General features: G+C 46.8%; 1 protein-coding gene across 6 annotated transcripts in view; it reads left to right on the forward strand.

Moving 5' to 3' along the window:
- Positions 1–20,800, forward strand: part of LOC134336841 (multidrug and toxin extrusion protein 1-like) — an 81,061-nt gene extending 60,261 nt beyond the window's left edge. For all 6 annotated transcript variants that reach the window (XM_063031401.1, XM_063031403.1, XM_063031402.1 and 3 more), the window contains 8 exons: positions 3,308–3,375; positions 9,559–9,667; positions 11,612–11,687; positions 12,310–12,379; positions 14,784–14,916; positions 16,383–16,477; positions 18,234–18,312; positions 20,323–20,800. In XM_063031401.1, coding sequence (XP_062887471.1) covers positions 3,308–3,375; positions 9,559–9,667; positions 11,612–11,687; positions 12,310–12,379; positions 14,784–14,916; positions 16,383–16,477; positions 18,234–18,312; positions 20,323–20,531 — 839 coding nt within the window. In that variant the 3' untranslated portion in view covers positions 20,532–20,800. The remainder of the gene's footprint in view (positions 1–3,307; positions 3,376–9,558; positions 9,668–11,611; positions 11,688–12,309; positions 12,380–14,783; positions 14,917–16,382; positions 16,478–18,233; positions 18,313–20,322) is intronic.
- The last annotated feature ends 906 nt before the right edge of the window (positions 20,801–21,706 follow it).

Genomic DNA, 21,706 nt, shown 5'->3' on the forward strand with positions numbered 1-21,706 from the left:
AGTCTCTACAGTTTACAGAGCATGGTGTGAAAAACAAAAGAGATTCCAGTGAGTGGCAGTTTTTTGGGAGAAAATGCCTTGTTAATGAGAGAGGTCAGAGAAGAATTCCCAGAGTGGTTCAAGTTGACAGGAAAGAGACAGTAACTAAAGCTCAAGTTGAAGTTCAGTTCATTCAACTGTACATGCTGTATCTCTAAATAATGGAGTAAATAAATAACTCGATAGCCCTGAGGTCACGATTGAGAACAGTGGGGATCAGGAGCAGGGGCAGGTCTGCCGTCAGAGGACAGGTCTGGGACATGAGGTCAGTCTATAGCAGGAACTGAGGTCAGTTTCGACTAGAACTACAGATTATAGGTTAAGGGTGGAAGATAAAGTATTTAAGGGGAACTTTCTTCTCTTAGAGGATGGTGAGACATAGGAACATAGAAAACCTACAGAACAATACCGGCCCTTCAGCCCACAATGTTGTGCCAAACATGTACTTTAGAAATTACCTAGGCTTACCCATAGCCCTGTATTTTTCTAAGCTCCATGTACCTATCCAGGAGTCTCTTAAAAGACCCTATTGTATCCGCCTCCACCACCGCCGCTGGCAGCCCATTCCACACACTCACCACTCTCTGCGTAAAAAACTTACCCCTGACATCTCCTCTGTACCTACTTCCAAGCTCCTTATAACTGTTTCCTCTCGTGCTAGCCATTTCAATATGTGTGGAATGAACTGCCAGCAGAAGTGGTGGATACAAGTTCGATTTCAACATTTAAGAGAAGTTTGAGTAAGTACGTGGAAGGGAGAAGAGAAAAGAGGAGAAGGCAGGGGAGGGGAGAGCGGGGCGAGGAGGTTCAGTAGCTGGCCTATCAACAGGATACCTGAACAACACAATACATAAACACATGAGATTCTGCAGATGCTGGAAATTCAAGAGCAACACACACAAAATGCTGGAGGAACTCAGCAGATCAGGCAGCACCGATCTTTTCTTACTGCCCATTACACCACTGGTGTTCAAGGCAACAATGAAGGTCCTCCATCTTTGGCAGCGTTCAGGGCTTTCTTCAACCTGCCAGTAGCTCCTTCTCGGTTTTCTCTACAGTCAACCATGCAAGTTCCGGGTGGAGACTCAGGAATACCGTTGTACTCAGATGTAGAAGGATTCTCCATTGCTGTTTCCGTAGCAGGGTTGCCAGCCTGAGCTGAACCCCCGAACCTGGAGGACCAGTGGACCATTCTTGGTCTGTCCTGTACACTTTGACCTGTTTGGCATGGGTGACCTCACCAAGAGCCAAAGCATAAAGCCCTGACTCCATCCAACACAGCTCTCCATTTCAATGAGGCACGCAAGCCTCCAAACCACAAGGAGGCCATGGTCCTCTTGGAGGAGGAATGAACAGTCTCTGACATGAGTCCCAATCAAGGGTCTTAGCCTGAAACATTCCTCTCCATAGATACTGCCTGACCGGCTAAGTTCCTCCAGCATTTTGTAGACACGCATCATTGGTGAAGCCTCAGCGGTGTCTAAAGATGTGGAGAGCCTCTTCATCCAGTTTCTCAGTCCCAGGGAGTATAGAAACATAGAAAATAGGTGCAGGAGTAGGCCATTCGGCCCTTCGAGCCTGCACCACCATTCAGTGTGATCATGGCTGATCATCCAACTCAGAACCCTGTACCCACCTTCTCTCCATACCCCCGATCCCTTTAGCCACAAGGGCCATATCTAACTCCCTCTTAAATATAGCCAATGAACTGGCCTCAACTGTTTCCTGTGGCAGAGAATTCCACAGATTCACCACTCTCTGTGTGAAGAAGTTTTTCCTCATCTCGGTCCTAAAAGGCTTCCCCTTTATCCTCAAACTGTGACCCCTCATTCTGGATATCAAGTATGGAGTGGAAAAAGATGGTGGAGAGACCACGGACAATCAAAGAGTGAGATCTTTGGGCAAGGCAGGTTCCAGGTGAAAGACCTAAGCCCTCCTGCAATCATTTCTGAGGGTGGGACAGTTACGTTTTGTAACTCCAGTACACAAATACAAATTGAAAAGAAAACAAGGGAGCTGAGAGATAACTCATGTACATTCATCTTTACTTTAAGAGCGATGTGCACATATGATGTGGTGGCATGATAACGCATGATATTCACGTACTTTTATATATAACCCATAATGAATTATTTAAACAAACAAGGAATGCTGAAACAAACAATATATTTACAATATTACTCAAATATCACTGAAATATTAAACACACAACAGGAGTTCCTTCTCATTCATAGCCACTGGTCATGCGAAGATGTAACTGAGGATCTGCTCCCCAGTATCACAACCTGTCTCTGCTAACTTCAATGGAACTAAACTCCAGGCATGGGCTAGAACACACAGTTCAACTTAGAGTAAGCTCCCAGTCACCAATGTCTTGTTTATATACAGAAAGCATAGTCAGAGGAAAGTAGAACGTATAATATTACAACACAGTGCAGGTCCGTTGGCCCGAAATGCTGTGCTGATCTTTCAACCTACTCTAAGATCAACCTAACCCTTCCCTCCTACAAAACCCACCATTTTTGATCATCCATGTACCAAGGAAGTGGAAGTTACAGGAGTATTCCTTGGAGATGGAATGGCAGAGCAGACTTGATGGGCCAAATGGCCTAATTCTGCTCCTTTTCTGTTGGAGCGACAGAGGATGAGAGGTGACCTGATAGAGGTGTGTAAGATGATGGGAGGCATTGATCACGTGGATAGCCAGAGGCTTTTTCCCAGGGCTGAAGTGGCTAACATGAGGGGGCATAGTTTTAAGGTGCTTGGAAGTAGGTACAAGGGGGATTTCAGACATAAGTTTTTCACACAGAGAGTGGTTGGTGCGTGGAATGCACTGCCGGTGAAGGTGGTAGAGGCAGATACACTGGGGTCTTTTAAGAGCCTCTTAGATAGGTACTTGAAGCTTAGAAAAATAGAGGGCAATGTGCTAGGAAAATTCCAGGCAGTTTCTAGAGTAGGTTACATGGTTGGCACAATATTGTGGGCCGAAGGTCCTGTAATATGCAGTAGATTTCTATGTTCTATGTTCCTATGGTGTATGGGACAGGTACCTTATGTTTAAGAAGCCTTTCGATAGGAAGGACATGGTGCCAATATAAGTAAATGGGATTAGTGCTGCTGGGTAAAAAAGGTCAGGCTGGGTGTAATGGGCAGAATGGCCTGTTCCTGACTGTGTGACTCTAATGTTAAGACTGGGCAGGGAATAAACGGCTCCATTCTTGGCTGTAATTTTCTATTGCTCATTCATCCAACTCTTTCTCCTTCACAGGGTTAATGAACGAGGTCCAGCTCGGGGCCCAGTGCATCATCTATCATATTTTATCAGTATTATACATGGTAAGTCTAAAAACTCTGTGGAATATCAGGGTTCATGTAGCTGATAAAAATAAACTGCGCTTCTTTAAACCCACAAGCCTTGACGATATCCAAACCACTCATTTCCTCCTGATGTTTCACCATATTAAGCCAGTAGTAAATCTTCAGGAGACACCAGGGTGGGAGTTATAGGAGTCTTCCTGGCGGCGAGGGCACTGGTCTTGAGGCTAAATACTACTGGAGGGGATCAGGATATGCAGGCAACATCTCCAGGGCTGCAGCTGATGTGAAGTGTGGACGTGGAGAGGACAAGAAGGATTTCTACAGGAGGACGAGGGAGAAATGGGAGACAGTGATGCAGTTGAAGATTATCACAGTGGTAAGACGCACTATAGTTTAAATGGAACAAAGTTAAGGAGGAGTGATGAAGGACAAGGAAGATTTGTTGTCGATTTATGAGGCACTAGGTAAGCCCCATTTAGAACACAAGAGAGGTGCAACTCCAGAGTATACCACCCCAGAGGGCTATATGAGCAGCAACTGTGGTAACGATGGGGAGGAATGTAATAGAACAGCCCTGAAACCCTCGACTATGAATGTAAAGGGTAAAAAGGCACTCAACGGTTTATTCGTGTAAACACGAGGAAACCTGCAGATGCTGGAAATTCAAGCAACACACACAAAATGCTGGTGGAACGCAGCAGGCCAGACAGCATCCATGGGAAGAGGTACAGTCGCCGTTTTTGGGCCGAGACTCTTCGTCAGGACTAAATGAAAGAAGAGCTAGTAAGAGATTTGAAAGTGGGAGGGAGTGGGGAGATCTGAAATGATAGGAGAAGACAGGAGGGGGAGGGATGGAGCCAAGAGCTGGACAGGTGATTGGCAAAAGGGATACAGGGCTGGAGAAGGGGGAGGATCATGGGACGGCAGGCCTAGGGAGAAAGAAAGTGGGAGGGGAGCACCAGAGGAAGATGGAGAGCAGGCAAGGAATGATTGTGAGAGGGACAGAGAGAAAAAAAAAAGGGGGAAATAAATAAATAAATAAATAAATAAATAAGGGATGGGTTAAGAAGGGGAGGAGGGGCATTAACGGAAGTTAGAGAAGTCAATGTTCATGCTATCAGGTTGGAGGCTACACAGACGGAATATAAGGTGTTGTTCCTCCAACCAGAGTGTGGCTTCATCTTTACAGTAGAGGAGGCCGTGGATAGACATGTTAGAATGGGGATGGGATGTGGAATTAAAATGTGTGGCCACTGGGAGATCCTGCTTTCTCTGGCGGACAGAGCGTAGGTGTTCAGCGAAACGGTTTCCCAGTCTGCGTCGGGTCTCGCCAATATATAAAAGGCCACATCGGGAGCACCGGACGCAGTATATCACCCCAGCCGACTCACAGGTGAAGTGTCGCCTCACCTGGAAGGACTGTTTGGGGCCCTGAATGGTGGTAAGGGAGGAAGTGTAAGGGCATGTGTAGCACTTGTTCCGCTTACACGGATAAGTGCCAGGAGGGAGATCAGTGGGGAGGGATAGGGGGGACGAATGGACAAGGGAGTCGCGTAGGGACTGATCCCTGCGGAAAGCAGAAATAGGTGGGGAGGGAAAGATGTGCTTAGTGGTGGGATCCCGTTGGAGGTGGCAGAAGTTACGGAGAATTATATGTTGGACCCGGAGGCTGGTGGGGTGGTAGGTGAGGACCAGGGGAACCCTATTCCTAGTGGGGTGGCGGGAGGATGCGGTGAGAGCAGATGTACGTGAAATGGGGGAGATGCATTTGAGAGCAGAGTTGATGGTGGAGGAAGGGAAGCCCCTTTCCTTAAAAAAAGGAAGACATCGCCTTCATCCTGGAATGAAAGGCCTCATCCTGAGAGCAGATGCAGCGGAGACGGGGGAATTGCAAGAATTCTTGTAAATATTTTTTTATTCTGGATAAAGTTTATTTTGATTTTTCGAAAAAGATACTGGAGATCCAGAGCATAACAAACTGAGGGAACTCAGCAGGTCAGGCTGAGGGGAATAAACAGTCAACTTTTCGGCCCGAGACCCTTCATCCTTCCCGAGTCTGGGCACTGTGGTTTGGGAAGGAGTGAAGTCTTGGGGAAGTACAGGTTGCCTTAGTGAAGTTGTTTGCCTTCTTCGGCCAGGGTGCTGAGTAGAAGGTGCTGGGACCTCGTGTCACTCCCGTACAAGATGTTGCTGAGACTAGATCTGGAGTGTTAGCACAGGTATGGTTGTTCAGCTAGAGGAAGGATGTGATTAAATTGGAGAGGGCGCAGAAGAGATTCACTGGGAGAGTACCAGGACTGGAGGGCTTGAGTTATGAGAAGAGTCATAAAGTCATAGAGCACTACAGCACAGAATCAGGCCCTTCAGCCCATCTAGTCCATGCCATACTGTTAATCTGCCTAGTCGCATTGCCTCGCACCAGGGCAATAGGTCTCCATACCCTTCTCATCCATGTAGGTACCCGCATCCACCACTCCTGCCGGCAGCTCGTTTCACACTTTCATCACCCTCTGTGTGAAGGAGTTTCCCCTCAGATTCCCCTTAAATATTTCACCTTTCACCCTTAACCTATGACTTCTAGTTCTAGTTTCACCCAACCTAGTGGAAAAAGCCTACTTGCATTAACCCTATCTATACCCTTCATAATTTTGTATCAAATCTCCCCTTGTTCTCTTGTGCTTCAGGGAATAAAACCCTAACCTATTCAATCTTTCCCCATTACTTAGGTCCTCAACTTTCGGCACCATACTGGTAAATTTTCTCTGCACTCCTTCGATCTAATTGACATCTTGCCCTATAGGGTGGTGACCAGAGCCACACGCAGCACTCCAAATTAGGCCTCACTAATGTTTTATACAGCTTCAACATAACATCACAGCTCCTGTTTTCGATACTTTTGACTTATGAAGGCCAATGTAATAAAAACTCTCTTATGACCCTATCTGGAGAGGTGGGTCAGGCTGGGGCTGTTTATCCTGGAACAAAGCAGACTGAGGAGTGAAATTGTAAGGGCTTATAAAATCATGAGGGCACGGGTAAGTTGAACGGTCACAGCCTATTCTCCCAGGATATGAGAGTCAAAACCTAGGGGCATATGCTCAAAGTCCAAAGTGAATTTATTATCAAACTGCATATATGTCACCATACACAACCCAGAGATTCATTTTCCTGTGGGTATGCTCAAAAATCCATAAAGTAATAACTATAACAGAATCAATGAAAGACGGCACCAACTTGGGCATTCAACCAGCGTGCAAAAGACAACAAACTGTACAAATAAATAGATAAACAAACAAACATTAAATATTGAGAACGTGAGATGAAGAGACCTTGAAAGAGAGTCCATAGTTGTGGGAGCCGTTCAGTGATGGCAAGTGAAGTTCAAGAGCCTGATGGTTGAGGGTTGATGTTCCTGAAGCTACTGGTGTACGTCCCAAGATTCTGCAGCAGGAGGAACAGAGCACATCCGGGGTGGTGGGGGTCCTTGATGATGGATGCTGCTTTCCTGTGACAGTGCTTTGCGTAGACAGGCTCAGTGGTGGGGAGGGCTTCACCCGCGTCGGGCTGGGCCATATCCATTAATTTTTAGATTAGATTATGAGGACACGCAGTCCTCTTTTATTGTCATTTAGTAATGCATGTATTAAGAAATGATACAATGTTTTTCCAGAATGATATCACAGAAACACATGACTGAAAAACTGATAAAAACCACATCATTATAACATATAGTTACAACATTGCAAAGCAAAACCGTAATTTGATAAGAACAGACCATGGGCACAGTAAAAAATCTCAAAGTCTCTCGAAAGTCCCATCATCTCACACAGACGGTGAACCTCCAGCGCCGCAAACTTGCCAATGCAGCATCCCGGAAGCATCCGACCACAGTCCGACTCCGAGTCCGTCCGAAAAACTCTGAGCCTCCGACCAGCTCTCCGACACCGAGCACCGAGCACCATCTCTGCCCAGCGCTTCGACAACAGGCGGTACGCAAAGCCGAGGATCTAGGGCCTTCCCCTCTGGAGATTCTCGATCACACAGTAGCAGTAGATTTGTAGGATTTTCCATTCAAGGGAGTAGATGTTTCCACACCAGCTAGCCAGTCAATATACTCTCCACTACACAGCTACACAGAGAAGTTAAGTTAAAGGTGAGAGGAAAGATAACTGAGGGGCAATGTTTCACACGGAGAATGTAACGTGCCGCTAGAGGAAATGGTAGAAGCAGACACAGTTGCAACATTTAAAACACATTTGGACAGGTCCATGGATTGGAAATGTTTAGAGGGATATAGGCTAAACTCAGGCAAATGGGACTCATTCAGGTTAAACCAAAGTCAAATACAGGTCTATAATTCATTGAAAGTGGCGTCACAGGTAGATAGAGTCGTAAAGAAAGCTTTTGGCACATTGGCCTTCATAAATCAAAGTACGGAGTGCATTGGTTGGGGTGTTATGTTGAAGTTGTTTAAGACATTGGTAGAGGCCTAATGTGGGGTATGTGTGTGCAGTTTTGGGCACCTACCTACAGGAAAGATGTAAATAAGGTTGAAAGAGTACAGAGAAAATGTACAAGGATGTTACTGTGTCTGAAGGACCTGAGTTATAAAGAAAGGTTGAATAGATTAGGACTTTATTCCTTGGAATGTTGAAGATTGAGAGGAGATTTGATAAAGTTATGAGGGGTATAGATAGAGGGAACGGAAGCAGGCTTTTTTCACTGAGGTTGTGTGAGAATACAACTAGAGGTCATAGGTTAAGGGTGAAAGGTGAAATGTTTAAGGGGAACATGAGGGGAAACTTCTTCACTCAGAGGGTCGTGGGAGTGCGGAATGAGCTGACAGTGCAAGTGGTGCATGCAAGTTCAATTTGAACATTTAAGGGAAGTTTGGACAGGTACATGGATGGTAGGGGTATGGGGGGGAGGGGTCTATGGTCCCAGTACAGGTCGATGGGAGTAGACGGTTTAAATGGCTCAGCACAGATTGGATAGGCTGAATGGCCTGTTTCTGTGCTGTACTTTTCTATGACTCTATGAGGCAAGATGGCAGATTGGGGCATTACAGCAGTGTAGTGGTTGGCACATCACTTTACAGTGCCTGCGTTGACTGATTGGGGTTCCATTCCCAACACGGTCTGTAAGCAGCTCGTACGTTCTCCCTGTGACCACCCACATTTCCCCCAGTTGCTCCGATGTCTTCCCACATTCCGAAGACCTACAGCTCAGGTTGGCAAGTTGTGGGCATCCTACGTTGGCGCAGACAGCATGGTGACACTTGCAGATTGCCCCCAGCGCAATCCTAGCTGATTTGATTTGGTCCAAATGACGATTTCTCTGTAGGTTTCAATGTATAGGTACATGTGACAAATAAAGCTAATCTTTAAATGTATCTCTTTTATCTCTTTAAAATTGCTGTTCCTGCAGTCATCATTTTTTAGTTCTTGTTGTTGTGTTCATGAGGGGAAACTTCTTCACTCAGAGGGTGGCGAGAGTGTGGAACGAGCTGCCAGCACAAGTGGTGGATGTGATTTTTATTTCAACGTTTAAGAGAAGTTTGGATAGGTACATGGATAGTAGGGGTATGGCAAGTATGCTCCAGGAGGAAGTCGACGGGACTAGGCATTTTAAATGGTTTGGCACAGACTAGATGGGCTGAAGGGCCATTACTGTGCTGTAGTTTAATATGATTCTGTGCCTCTTAGTAAATTTATTATCAAAGCGTGTACTGTATATGTCACCTTGAAATTCATTTGCTTACAAGCATTTACAGGGAAATTAAGAAATGCAATAGAGTTTATGAAAAAAACTATACATAAACAAAGTCTGACAAACAACCAAGGTGCAAAAGTACTTCCAATATTGAGTGGGATGGAGAAACGCAGAGAGAACACCTTCAGGGAAAGAGCTGAATAGAGGAACTAATTCTACCAAAGCCTCAACGTAGACTTGATGGGCCGAGCATGGGGTTACGGGGACCGAGCTGCCAGTGGAGGTGGTAAGAGGAAGCCTGATGCGATAAGCATTTTGGCACCAAAAGTGAAAGGGACGGGTTAGGTGAGGTCAGATGGCAATCGTGCAGGAGGATTACGAGCCAGTACGGACAAGTTGGGCTGAACGGCCTGTTTCTGTGCAGTATGTTCAGTGTAATTCTGCCCCATGTTGCATCAGTTCCAGTCTTGTGTCCTTTCTCTCGTACAGATCCCCTTGGGGTTCAGTGTGTCTGCCAGTGTCCACGTGGGTAACGCGCTGGGTGCCAGAAGCCCGCAGAAGGCTAAAACCCTGGCAAGAGTTGCTCTGCTCTGCACTGGTGAGTCCCTCATGCTTCCAGACCACGACTTCAAGAACCCCTCCTCGCACTTTATCTGCCTCTGCTCTCCCCGCATCTCCCAAGAATCACAAACAGATTCATTATCACTGACATACAGCATGAAATTTGTTGTTTTGCAGCAACAGTGAAGAGGAAGAACATAAAAAATCCATAACTTACATAAATAAATAATGAGCACAAAAATAAACAGTGAGGTAGTGTCCTTGGGTCCGTGGACTGTTCAGGAATCTGATGGTGGAAGGCAAGAAGCTGTACACGCAGTAAATCCTCGAGTGAGCATCTTCAGGCTGCTGTATAACCCTCCCTGTTAGAAAGAACGAAGAGTACAGGGGTCAGACTGCTTCCCTGTCCCCTGTCGTTCAGCCTGAGTCCGAAAGGAGTTCAGTTTCCGCGTGTCGTCACAGAGGAGGCATTATATGAGGCTTTCTGTTGGGGAGGCTGTGTATTGGCAGGGAGAGACGTACACATTCAGCTCTCCTTTTCGCGAGGCTGCTAGCCAGCGGTGGAAGCTGATAAGTGAGAGCAACAAGCAAGACCTACTACACGCATCACACCAAACATTTGAGGAACAGCAAGAGTTACGTGAAGCTCGGCTAATCAATGTTCTTTTCCCATGGAGGGAGAATCACAGTAAGTGTCCATAAACATGTGAGTTGGACATTGTTGTGGGCTATTCGGCTCCCTCCCGAGGGGCCATTCGAGTCCCCAGTTCAATGACTCACCTCAAAGAGAGCAGGTCAGACTGAGCAACACTGCCTGATTACCACACCAAAGTGTTTGCCGGAATAGTCATGTGGATGGTGGGGAAAAGAAGAGATTCGGAATTATTGTAAGCAGGTTGCCAGGAACTAGAAAGCACACCTGTGCCTCCACTACCTCAAGAAAGCTAAGCTGCACATGCCCCCAATGGCTCTTACCTCTCTTTAAAGATGCACCACAGAAACCATCCTATCCTGATCCATCACAGCTTGGTATGGCCCAAGGCCGCAGGAAATCGCAGAGAGTCTGAACGCAGCCCTGTCCATCACAGAAACCTTCACTCTCTCTACACCTGGCGTTCATAGACCCCTTGCATAATGGTATTGGTCCATGGCATAAAGAAATGTTGGGAAGCCCCCAACCTACACTTTCAACTGCCTTGGGAAAGCCGCTAAGGACCCCTCCCACCCTGGTCATTATTTCTTTGCCCCCCTCCTCGTCCTATCAGGCAGAAGAGCACAAAGCACCAGACCCAGGGACTGTTTCCATCCTACCATTATCAGGCTGGTGAATAGACCTCGTGTGTGCTTGATCTCTCAGTCTACCATGCCGAGGTCCTTGCCCTTTGTTTGCCTGCCTGCTCTACACTTTCTTTATAGCTGTAACTGCCTTCTGTTTTCCCGATACTCTCTGGACGTACTTGCATATGGTATGGTCAGTCTGGAGAGAATCGAACAGAATCTTTTCAATGTGTTTTCAGATTCAGATTAGGGTTAATTTATCACAGGTACATCAAAACCCACAGTGAAATGCATTGTTTGCATCAACAGCCAACACACCCAACGACGTGCTGGGGGCAGCCTGCAACATGGTGTGCCCGCCGTGTTCAGCAGAGCAACGCCGACCGTGACGGAACTGAGCACGACAACCGGCAAAGCAAGCCCCGTTCCTCCCGCCGACCCGCTCGCCCACACACATACACAGTCCTCCGACCACAGGACAGGGCCGTCTTTGGCCTCCAGCCGCTGGCAGGCTCGGCTCACAGCCACTGGGCCTTTGCCTTCCCCAGCAAGACTCGCAGAGATTTGCAGACTGGTCTCAACCTCCGGGCTTCCGATCTGAACTCTTGACACATCTGACGCTAATAAACCAACACCAGCATTACTTGGACAAAGTTATTTGCTTACCCAACTACAAGTGAACATTTTGCTTTCCTTTGAACAGGATCCTGTGCAGCAGTGACCTGTGTGATTCTGAGAGCAGTCAGCCATGCTCTAGGCTACATCTTCACCTCTGACAAGTTAGTTCCAAACAAAAGATTTCTTCAAGCGTCAAAAAACTTAACTTCTAGCCAAACGATTTTGACACTATAATGAGAAGTTGGACAAAACTTAGGTTGTTTTCTCTGGAGTGGAGGAGGCAGAGGGGAGATCTGATAGAGGACTATAAGATTATCAGAGGCGTAGACAGAGTATACAGGGAGTATCTGTTCCTAGGGTTGAAATGTCTAATATCAGAGGGCATCCATTTAAGGCAGGAGTTCCCAACCCAGGATCCATGGACCCCTCGGTTAATGGTTGAGGTGCATGGCATAAAAAAAGTTGGGAACCCCTGATTTAGGTGAGGGGGGTAATTGAGGGGCATGCTTATAGACGGAGAGTGGTGGGTGCCTGGTGCTGCCAGGGGTGGAGGTAGAGATAGAAACATAAGAATTTTAAGAGACATTTAGATGGGCAGATGAATGTGAGGAAAATGGAAGGATATGGACATTGTGTAGGCAGAAGGAATTAGTTTAGTTGGTCATTTGATTCCTAATTTAATTGGTTTGGCACAACATTGTGGGCCGAAGGGCCTGTTTCTGTACTGTACTGTGTTGTATTATCTGAGATTTTCTTTGACATGTTTCGTCTCTCTCCCTACAGGGAAATTATTTTGCTGGTTGCTGATGTGTTACCCTTGGTCGTCATTCAGCAGTTATTCGATTCTTTGGCCGTGAGTTATTCAGCAAGAGCTTTCGGAAATCAGAATTGTTTGCCGAGATTTTCTCCTTCGGCGCGTACATACCCACTGGGAATCTGCAAACCCCAATGCTTAATTCCCGGAAAGGACAGACCATGCCTTGAATATCAAGTCATCATAGTTTGGTGTCTTCTGGGATTCAGAAGGATTTTTGGGAGAGGACGTGAGGCATGACCTACCAGATGTTAAAAGGATCCATTAGTAGGAGAGGATGTTTCCATTAATAGGAGAGTCTAGGATCACTGGGGGCACAGCCTTGGAATAAAGAGATGCCCCTTTAAAACTGAGATGAGGAGGAATTTCTTCAACCAAAGGGTGATGAATCTGTGGAATTTTTTCACCACAGAGGGCTGTTAAGGCCAAACAATATTGTGTCTTTAAGGCAGAGATTGATGGGTTCCTGACTGGTAAGGTGGTAAGGGTTACAGGGAGAAGGTGAGAGAACATAATTGCAGGATTAGAGCTAGCCTCTGCTGCTTCCCTGGACAGAGAATTCCAGATTCACCACTCTCTGGGAAAAGCAGTTTCTCCTCATAAGGAAATAAGAAACAGGAGCAGGAGTCGGCCATCTGGTCCGTCGAGCCTGCTCCACCATTCAATACGATCATGGCTGATCTGGCCATGGACTCATCTCCACCTGCCTGCCTTTTCCCCATACCCCTAATTCCCCTACTATGCAAAAATCTGTCCAACCTTGTCTTAAATGTATTTATTGACGTAGCTTCCCCTGCTTCATTGGACAGAGAATTCCATAGATTCCCCACTCTCTGGGAAAAGCAGTTCCTCCTCATCTCCATCCTAAATATACTCCCCCGAACCCTGAGACTATATCCACTAGTTCTAGTCTCACCTACCAATGGAAACAACTTTTCTGCCTCTATCTTATCTTTCCCTTTCATAATTTTATATATTTCAATAAGATCCCTCTCTTTCTTCTGAATTCCAGCGAGTATAGTCCCAGGCGACTCAATCTTCCAGGCGATCCCCATCCTAAATCTATTCCCCGGAATCATGAGGCTGTGTCCCCTGGTTATAGTCTCACTTACCATCAGAAACAATTTTCCTGCCTCTATCTTATCTCATCATCATCATGATCTGCCATGCCGAATGACTTGCTGATCGTGGTCTTCCATCTGTACTATGATCATTCTTGGCAAATTTTTCTACCCAAGTGGTTTGCCATTGCCACCTTCCGGGCAGTGTCTTTACAAGCTATTATCAACACTCTTCAGAGATTGTCTGCCTGGCGTCAGTGGTTGCACAACCAGGACTTGTGATATGCACCGGCTGCTCGTACGACCATCCACCACCTGCTCCCGTGGCCTCACATGACCCTGACTGAGGGGTGGGGTAAGCCGGTGCTACACCTTGCCCAAGGGTGACTTGCAGGCTAGCGGAGGGAAAGAGCAAGAGACGTATCTCCACCCTGCCATCTTATCTAACCCCTTCATAATTTTACATATTTCTACAAGATCCCCTCATTCATCTGAATTCCAGTGTGTATGGTCACAGACAACTCAATCTCTCCTGACAGACTGAACCTCCCTCATCTCTGGAATCAACACCACCCCCAAAGCCAATATCTTTCCTGATGTGATAGTCTGTAGGGTGTGGAGGAAACTGGAGCACCTAGAGAATATGCAAATTTCATGGAGACAGACAGATAGGTAGATAGTTAGATATACTTTATTAACCCCGAGGGAAATTTGGTTTTGTTACAGCCGCACCAACCAAGAATAGAGCAATATAGCAAATAAATAGCGTAAATACAGCAATACAAAAAACCCCAACAATCAAACAACAAAATGCAAAACTATGCCAGATGGAAAATAAGTCCAGGACCAGTCTATTGGCTCAGGGTGTCTGACCCTCCACGGGAGGAGCTGCACGTTCGATGGCCACAGGCAGGAACGACCTCCCGTGCTGCCAAGTGTTGTATCACGGTGGAATGTGGCCGAAGTCCAACAGTAAAAAGTTCAATATCCAGTCTGCAAACACGTTCCTCGATCGTAATATACCCCGGATTGCACCATCCGTTGTTAGCCAGAACAGTAAGCACCCAACTCCTTTACGCTTACCGCTCTCAGTGCACTTCCGGTCAGGCGGAACAGTATTACCCACCAAACTCCTCTTCTCCAAAAGTCTCTGTTGTCTCGACCCAGCCCTGGAGGAGGGGATTGAACCCTGGTAGTTGGAGCCATGAGGCAGTGACTCCACCCACTACACCACTGAGCCAAAGTTCAGGAAGAAAACGGATTTATTCCTAACTTTCTTTGAGGGGCTTGCCTGCAGACCTCTCTGATTAATTAATTGTTATGCTCCCAAGTCCTGATTGTTGTCGAAGTAAACGGGTGATTTTTTTTTGTCTCTTACACAGGCCGTGAGTGGTGGCGTGTTGAGAGGGGCAGGGAAGCAAGCACTGGGTGCTGTCGTTAACCTAGTTGGATTTTATCTGATTGGGTTTCCCATTGGAATCTCCATCATGTTTGCTGGAAAACTCGGAATATTGGGTAGGAAATTATAACAGGCCTCCACCTGGTTCCGTCTGCCTGTCATCCCCTCCATGGTTCCTCCAGCCTCTGTCCCACCCCTTCCCTGCCCTATTACCTCCCTCCCCCCCCAACACCTGGATCCACCTACCACCTGACAGCCCTTCCCTCCATCTTTTTATGCCGGCTATCTCCTCTCTTTCTTTCCAGTCCTGATGGAGAGTCAACAATAAATGTCAACTGTCTGCTTCCCTCCATGGATGCTGCCTGACCTGCTGAGTTCCTCCAGAATTTTGTGTGTGTTGCCCTGTGTACTGTTTGTGTCATTAACAAACCAATACCAATGCCAAGTAATCTCCCCAACTGAACCCCACCCTCCCCTGCAACCCCTTCCACCACAAACCTTCCCCACGCTGTGATCCTCCGCCTTTCTGCCTCCCACTACCAGCCCGGCTATTTCCCTTGACCTTCCATTCTGCAAGCCCAGACCCGATCAGGAGTTTTGACTCTTTATTCCCCTCCAATTTGTGGGTTTCCAGCATTTGCAGAATCTCTTGTGCCTTTGATAGGCCACCATTCTTGGTGAGGGACGTGGGGAGACGCTCTGTCCTTTGCCTTGCCACTGGAGAACAGCAGGACTTAATTCCCTGAAGCACAGGGAAGTGAGGGTTAATTTGATAAAGGTGTACAAAATTATGAGGGGTATAGATAGACTAAATGTGGGCAGGTTTTTTTTAACTGAGATTGTGTGAGACTAGAACCTAGTGAGACTAGTTTATGAGTTAAGAGTGAAAAGTGAAATGTTTAAGGGTACTGGAGGGGGAGCTTCTTCATTCAGTGTGGCACGTGGCCAAGTGGTTGGGGCGTTGGACTAGTGATCTGAAGGTCGTGAGTTCGAGCCCCAGCCGAGGCAGCATGTTGTGGCCTTGAGCAAGGCACTTAATCACGCACTGCTCCAGCCCACCCAGCTGAAAATGGGTACTGGCGTCCTATCCAGGGGGAGTCTCGTACTCTCAGTCACTTCACACCACGGAAACCGGCATAAGCACCAGCCTGATGAGCCTATAAGGCTCGGGACAGACTTTGACTTACCTTCCTCACTCAGGGGGTGGTGAGAGTGTGGAACAAGCTGCCAGCGGACTGCTGAATGCAGTTTCAGTTTCAACATTTAAGAGAAAATTTGGATAGATACATAGAAGGGATGGGTATGGAGGGCTATGGTCCAGGTGTGGGTTGATGGGACTAGGCAGAATAATAGTTCAGCATGGACTAGATGGGTCAAGTGGCCTGTTTTTGTGCTGTCGGGTTCTATGACTATGAGCAGGGAAGTCGGGGAGGGGAGTAATAGGGCAGGGAAGGGGCAGGACAGAGGCTGATGGAACCATACAGGAGGATGTGGCAGGCAGACGGAACCAGGTGGAGGCCTGGTTGGGAAGGGTTTGGGGATTATATAGCTGTACACTGATAACTGTCCTGTTACTTTGCAGGGTACTGGATAGGAATGACAGCTTGTGTGGTGGTGCAGTTTATTTTCTTTCAGGCAGTGATTTACAAGTTAAACTGGAAAAAGGCGTCGGATCAGGTATGAAACGAGGTTTGGCAATGGTCAACTATTCCCAGTGCTTCACCCTCTTCCCTTCCCAGATTCATTTATTTACCACGTGTACATCAAAACAGACAGTAAAATGTGTCGCGTGCAGTAACAACCAACACAACTGAAGGATGAGCTGGGGGCAGCCCACAAGCATCGCCTCACATTCTAGAGCCAATGTAGCATGCCTACAAGCAACAACAACGAAACAAGCCCTTTTTACCCGACTCCACCCGCTCACAGCACACAGACAGCAGACATCCCGCCGTGCAGAAACTCATTTCAGGGAGGTAGCACCATCAATTTGTGGGAGACTCCCGAAACTTCCGGGAGAGGTGGGATGTCTGCAATAGAGTAGCTCCTTAGCAGCCAGCCAGCTAGTTTAAATAACGTTAGCTATGCTAATGAACGAATGACACCTGTTAAACTCACCTCAACATGTCTTTTACAGTCTTAACCCACCATGGGCAATAGAAAAGTCACTGTTGCAAACAGTGCAGTGAGCAACACTGTCATTATTTTTGACCCCTATCAGGCAGGGGTACACTTTAGCGTAGTCTGGGGTGACGTACGTTTTATATTTTTTTTTTGGAACACTCTGCCAGGACGCACTCTCTCTCTCTCACGCTCTCGCGTGCTTTCTCTCTCGCTCTCTCGCACGCGCGCTCTCGCTCTCTCGCGCTCTCTCTCTCTTGCTTGTGCACTCTCCCGTGCTCTCACTTGCTTTCTCTCTCTCTCGTTCGCGCACTCTTGCTTTCTCGCTCTCTCTCGCGCTCGCTCTCTCTCGTAGTCACTCTCGTGCTCTCTCTTGCTTTCTCTCACTTGCTCTCAAAAAAATTGATTTCTGTGATATTGCATATAATTTGCAGGCATCAGGGAGCCACTATTAATATGCGGGAGCCTCCCTGAATTTTCAGGAGAGGTGGGATGTCTGAGACAGGCCTCCACCCCCAGAGCAAGTCCACTTCCAGACTTCGACCCCACTACTCGCCGATCACGGACTTTGAACCCCGGGACTCGAACCCCAGACTTGCACAGACCTCTGACCCCGAGGCTGCTCTCCTAAACTGGCCGCTGCCTGCACGGATTTCCAATCCCGGGACTCGCCGACTGGGAAGATCACCATTCCTGGTCCACTCACGCAAGATGTGACCCCCCCCCCCCCCAGAGTGAACTGACCTCTGACTCCCGTGTAAACTGGTCACGCGGCTACCAGAGGTCATCTCTGGGAGATTACTGCAGCACCATGTTACCCAGCAACCCCAGCACCAAATGCTTGGCCTGAACTTGTTGTCCATTTCAATCTGGGGAGATCTGAAATGAGGAATTCACTGACTGGGGAATTAAAATCAGAAATTCCTCTGGAGTTTATTCCATTGTTTCTCCAAGTGATCTTGTGATGTCTCCAAGTGATAAATTGGACATCATTTTCTTAATGGCAAACTTAGAATGAAATACGGTAGGTACCTGCATTTGAGTATAAATTAGACCATGTCCTGTTATGGCCCCTGTCTCTCCCACTCCCCCTCACTCACAGCTTGTGTCTCTCACATTCTCTCCCTGGCCTAAAAGACATTGCTTGATGTTGGTGCATTGAACTGACCCCCTAGCACACTCGCAATGTCTCAGAGCCCAACGGGGGGCCGAGGGGGCGAGGGTGAGGGAAGTAAAGGTGTGTAGGCAGAGCTCGCCTCTGCTGGACCCATGATTACAGTTTAATGAAGCAATCTGTGTGTTTTATTTGAAGGCTCTGGTTAATGCAGGCATGAAGAAAGACATGGACTCCACACAAATGGTTTCAGGTCAAATGGAAGACATTTTAACAGGTGTGAAGTTTATGCCAAATAGTAATCATATTAGTTAACAAGTAATAAGGGGAAATGTTTTCTAACATGTTTTTATCAGAGTGCATGGGTGGTGTTTGGTTAGGGTTGTCTATAGAATCATATTAGACAGCACCTTCCCTCCATATTTCAGGGGGAAGTCAGGGTAGAGTCCTGTTACCATTTGAGTTTTCTGGACTTAGTCACCCCACTTAGAAAAAGTGCTGGGCTTCAGGTGAGCTGAAATGACACCACACACACTCAGATACACACAGACGCAAACAGAGAGACAAATATATATATACACACAGACACAGACAGACAGGTACATTTACACACACACACACACACACACACACACACACAGACACAGATAGACAGATATACACACACATACACACACACACAGACACAGATAGACAGATATACACACACACACACACACACATACACACACACACAGACACAGATAGACAGATATACACACACATACACACACACACAGACACAGATAGACAGATATACACACACACACACACACACACGCACACAGACACAGATAGACAGATATACACACACACACACACAGACACACACACGCACACAGATACATACACGCACAGACACAGATAGACAGATATACACACACACACACACACACACAGATGTACACACAGACAGACAGACACACAGATACTCACAGACACAGACAAACATATATACACACAGACACAGATAGACAGACAGATACACACACACACACACACTCCTTGATGGTGTCACAAAAACAACTTCGCACTCAACACCAAGGAGCTGACTGTGGGCTTCAGAAAGGGTAAGGCAAGGGAACACATACCTGTCCTCATCGAGGGATCGGAACCGGAAAGGTTTCAAGTTCCTGGAATACCGATGCAATTACAAAGAAGCCACGCCAGTGTCTACAGTTCATTAGGAGTTCGAAGAGACTCAGTATTGTCACCGAAGACTTTAGCAAATTTCTACAGACGTACTGTGGAGGGCATGCTGACTGGTTGCATCACACCTGGAATGAAGGGTCCGCTGCACAGGATCAGAAAAAGCTGCAGAAAGTTGCAAATGCAGCCAGCTCCTTCACGGGCAATAGCCTCCCCAGCATCAAGAACACCTTCCAAAAACCATGTCTCAGAAAGGCTGCCCCCATCATCTAGAAACATGCCCTCTTCCCATTGCTACCATCAAGGAGGAGGTACTCCTGAGTTTCTTCAACAGTTTGTGTGTGTGTGTGTGTGTGTGTGTCTGTGTGTGTGTGTCTGTGTGTCTGTCTGTGTGTGTGTCTGTGTGTCTGTCTGTGTGTGTGTGTCTGTGTGTGTCTGTGTGTGTGTGTGTGTGTGTGTGTCTGTGTGTGTGTGTGTGTGTGTCTGTGTGTCTGTCTGTGTGTGTGTGTATGTGTGTCTGTGTGTGTGTGTATGTGTGTGTGTGTGTGTGTCTGTGTGTGTCTGTGTGTGTGTGTGTGTGTGTGTGTGTCTGTGTGTGTCTGTGTGTGTGTGTGTGTGTGTGTGTGTGTGTGTGTGTGTGTTGCTCAGGATTTCCAGCATCTACAGAATCAGGTTTATTATCACGGGCATGTGTCGTGAAATTTGTTAACTTAGCAGCAGCAGTACAATGCAATACATAATAGAGAAAAAAATAATAATAAATAAGTAAATCAATTACAGTATACATATATTAAATAGATTAAAATCATGCAAAAGTAGAAATAATATGTATTTAAAAAGTGAGGCAGTGTTCACAGGTTCAATGTCCATTCAGGAATCAAATAGCAGAGGGGAAGAAGCTGTTCCTGAATCGCTGAGTGTGAGCCTCCAGACTTCTGTATCTCCTACCTGATAGTAACAGTGAGAAAAGGGCATGCCCTGGGTGCTGGAGGTCCTTAATAATGGACGCTGCCTCTTGAGTATAGGTTACTAAAGCTACCTCTTGCCTTCCTGGTGTGATATAGAACTTATAATATTTCAATTTCACCTTGATTTCCAGAGAATTGTTCGGGAAACATTGCAGTCATTGATGTCAATTCAGTGGAAGGCACCATGAGACACTGTAGAGAGGAACCCTCTGCCTCAAAAACAACTGTTGGCACCGGTGAAGAGATGTTAACCATGAAGCAGCTGATCATACGACGTGGAGGGGTCTTCCTTTTGGCTGCACTGATACTGGCCATTGGACTGTTGGTACATAAAGTATAGGTCCTACCGGGCTTCACAAGTGAAAGCATGGACCCTGGTTCCTCTGAACAGTGTGAGAAACATCGGTGAAAGGCTTTGATTGACAGACTAAAGAGGGTGAAGTTTGCACAGTCTGTGGTTGTTACTGACGGGTGATTCCAACCTGACACCACTGCTCAGTTCAAACAGCCCTCAATAGTCTGTTAAATTTCCATCTACATACTATAGCGAGGGAGAGGGCGATTTTATTTTCAGTAACTTACACGGCATCTAATAAATATTCAAAAGTTCATTTTATTATCGAAGTATGTATGCAGAATACAACTCTGGGATTCGTCTTCTCCAGATAGCCACGAAATACATAAAGACATGGGAGTCGTTGAAAGAAAAAACATCAACCTCCTCCCCACCCCCCGGCACAAAAAAAAGAAAAAGAAACAAAAACTCGCAACCCCAACCCCTCCCTCGCACAAAAGCTAACAGGTCACCCATCTGGGAAACTTCAGCTAGAACATCAAACCTGAAATCTAACATCAAAAAATCTAACACATCCCTCCTGGTAACCACCACAGGGTTTTCAAGGAGAGCGTGGCAGGTTCTGCATGACATTAACGTTCTGCACTGCCAGGCTCCACCCAAATTGAAATGACTCCCCATCCTAATTGATGATCCTGGCCTGAAACATTGACTGTTTATTCCCCTCCGTAGACGCTCCCCGACCTCCTGAGTTCCTCCTGCGTTTGCGTGTGTTGCTTTGGATTCCCAGAATCGCTCATGTTTATGACTCCCCATCCTAATGTCCAAGCTTATATTCCACCCAATATTGATTGATTCAGTCACCCACCCTGAAACAAATTAAAACAGGGGACCATTAAATAGGAAAGGTTCGTCTTACTCTGGAAATAGAGCCTAACAACTAGGCCCCAGAACAGAACCTAATTCCCCAAGTAGAGAGGAGTAAAACTAGAAATTATAACGCTACAGGAGATAACCACTAGGAAGAACAGACGCGTAACAACTGGTTTACTCCAGACACAGCACTTGCCCCAACTTCCCAGCTTCCCCCATGGGGAAGAATACATCCCCAGCACATGACCCTGCCCTGAAACCTAACATCTTCACACCCCATAAACACAGATCCTCTTCTCGCCAGAGGGGCAAACTCACCCCACATCACCAGTTATACCTCCCGCCGT

Source organism: Mobula hypostoma, chromosome 23, assembly GCF_963921235.1.
Source record: "Mobula hypostoma chromosome 23, sMobHyp1.1, whole genome shotgun sequence".
NCBI lineage: Eukaryota > Metazoa > Chordata > Chondrichthyes > Myliobatiformes > Myliobatidae > Mobula > Mobula hypostoma.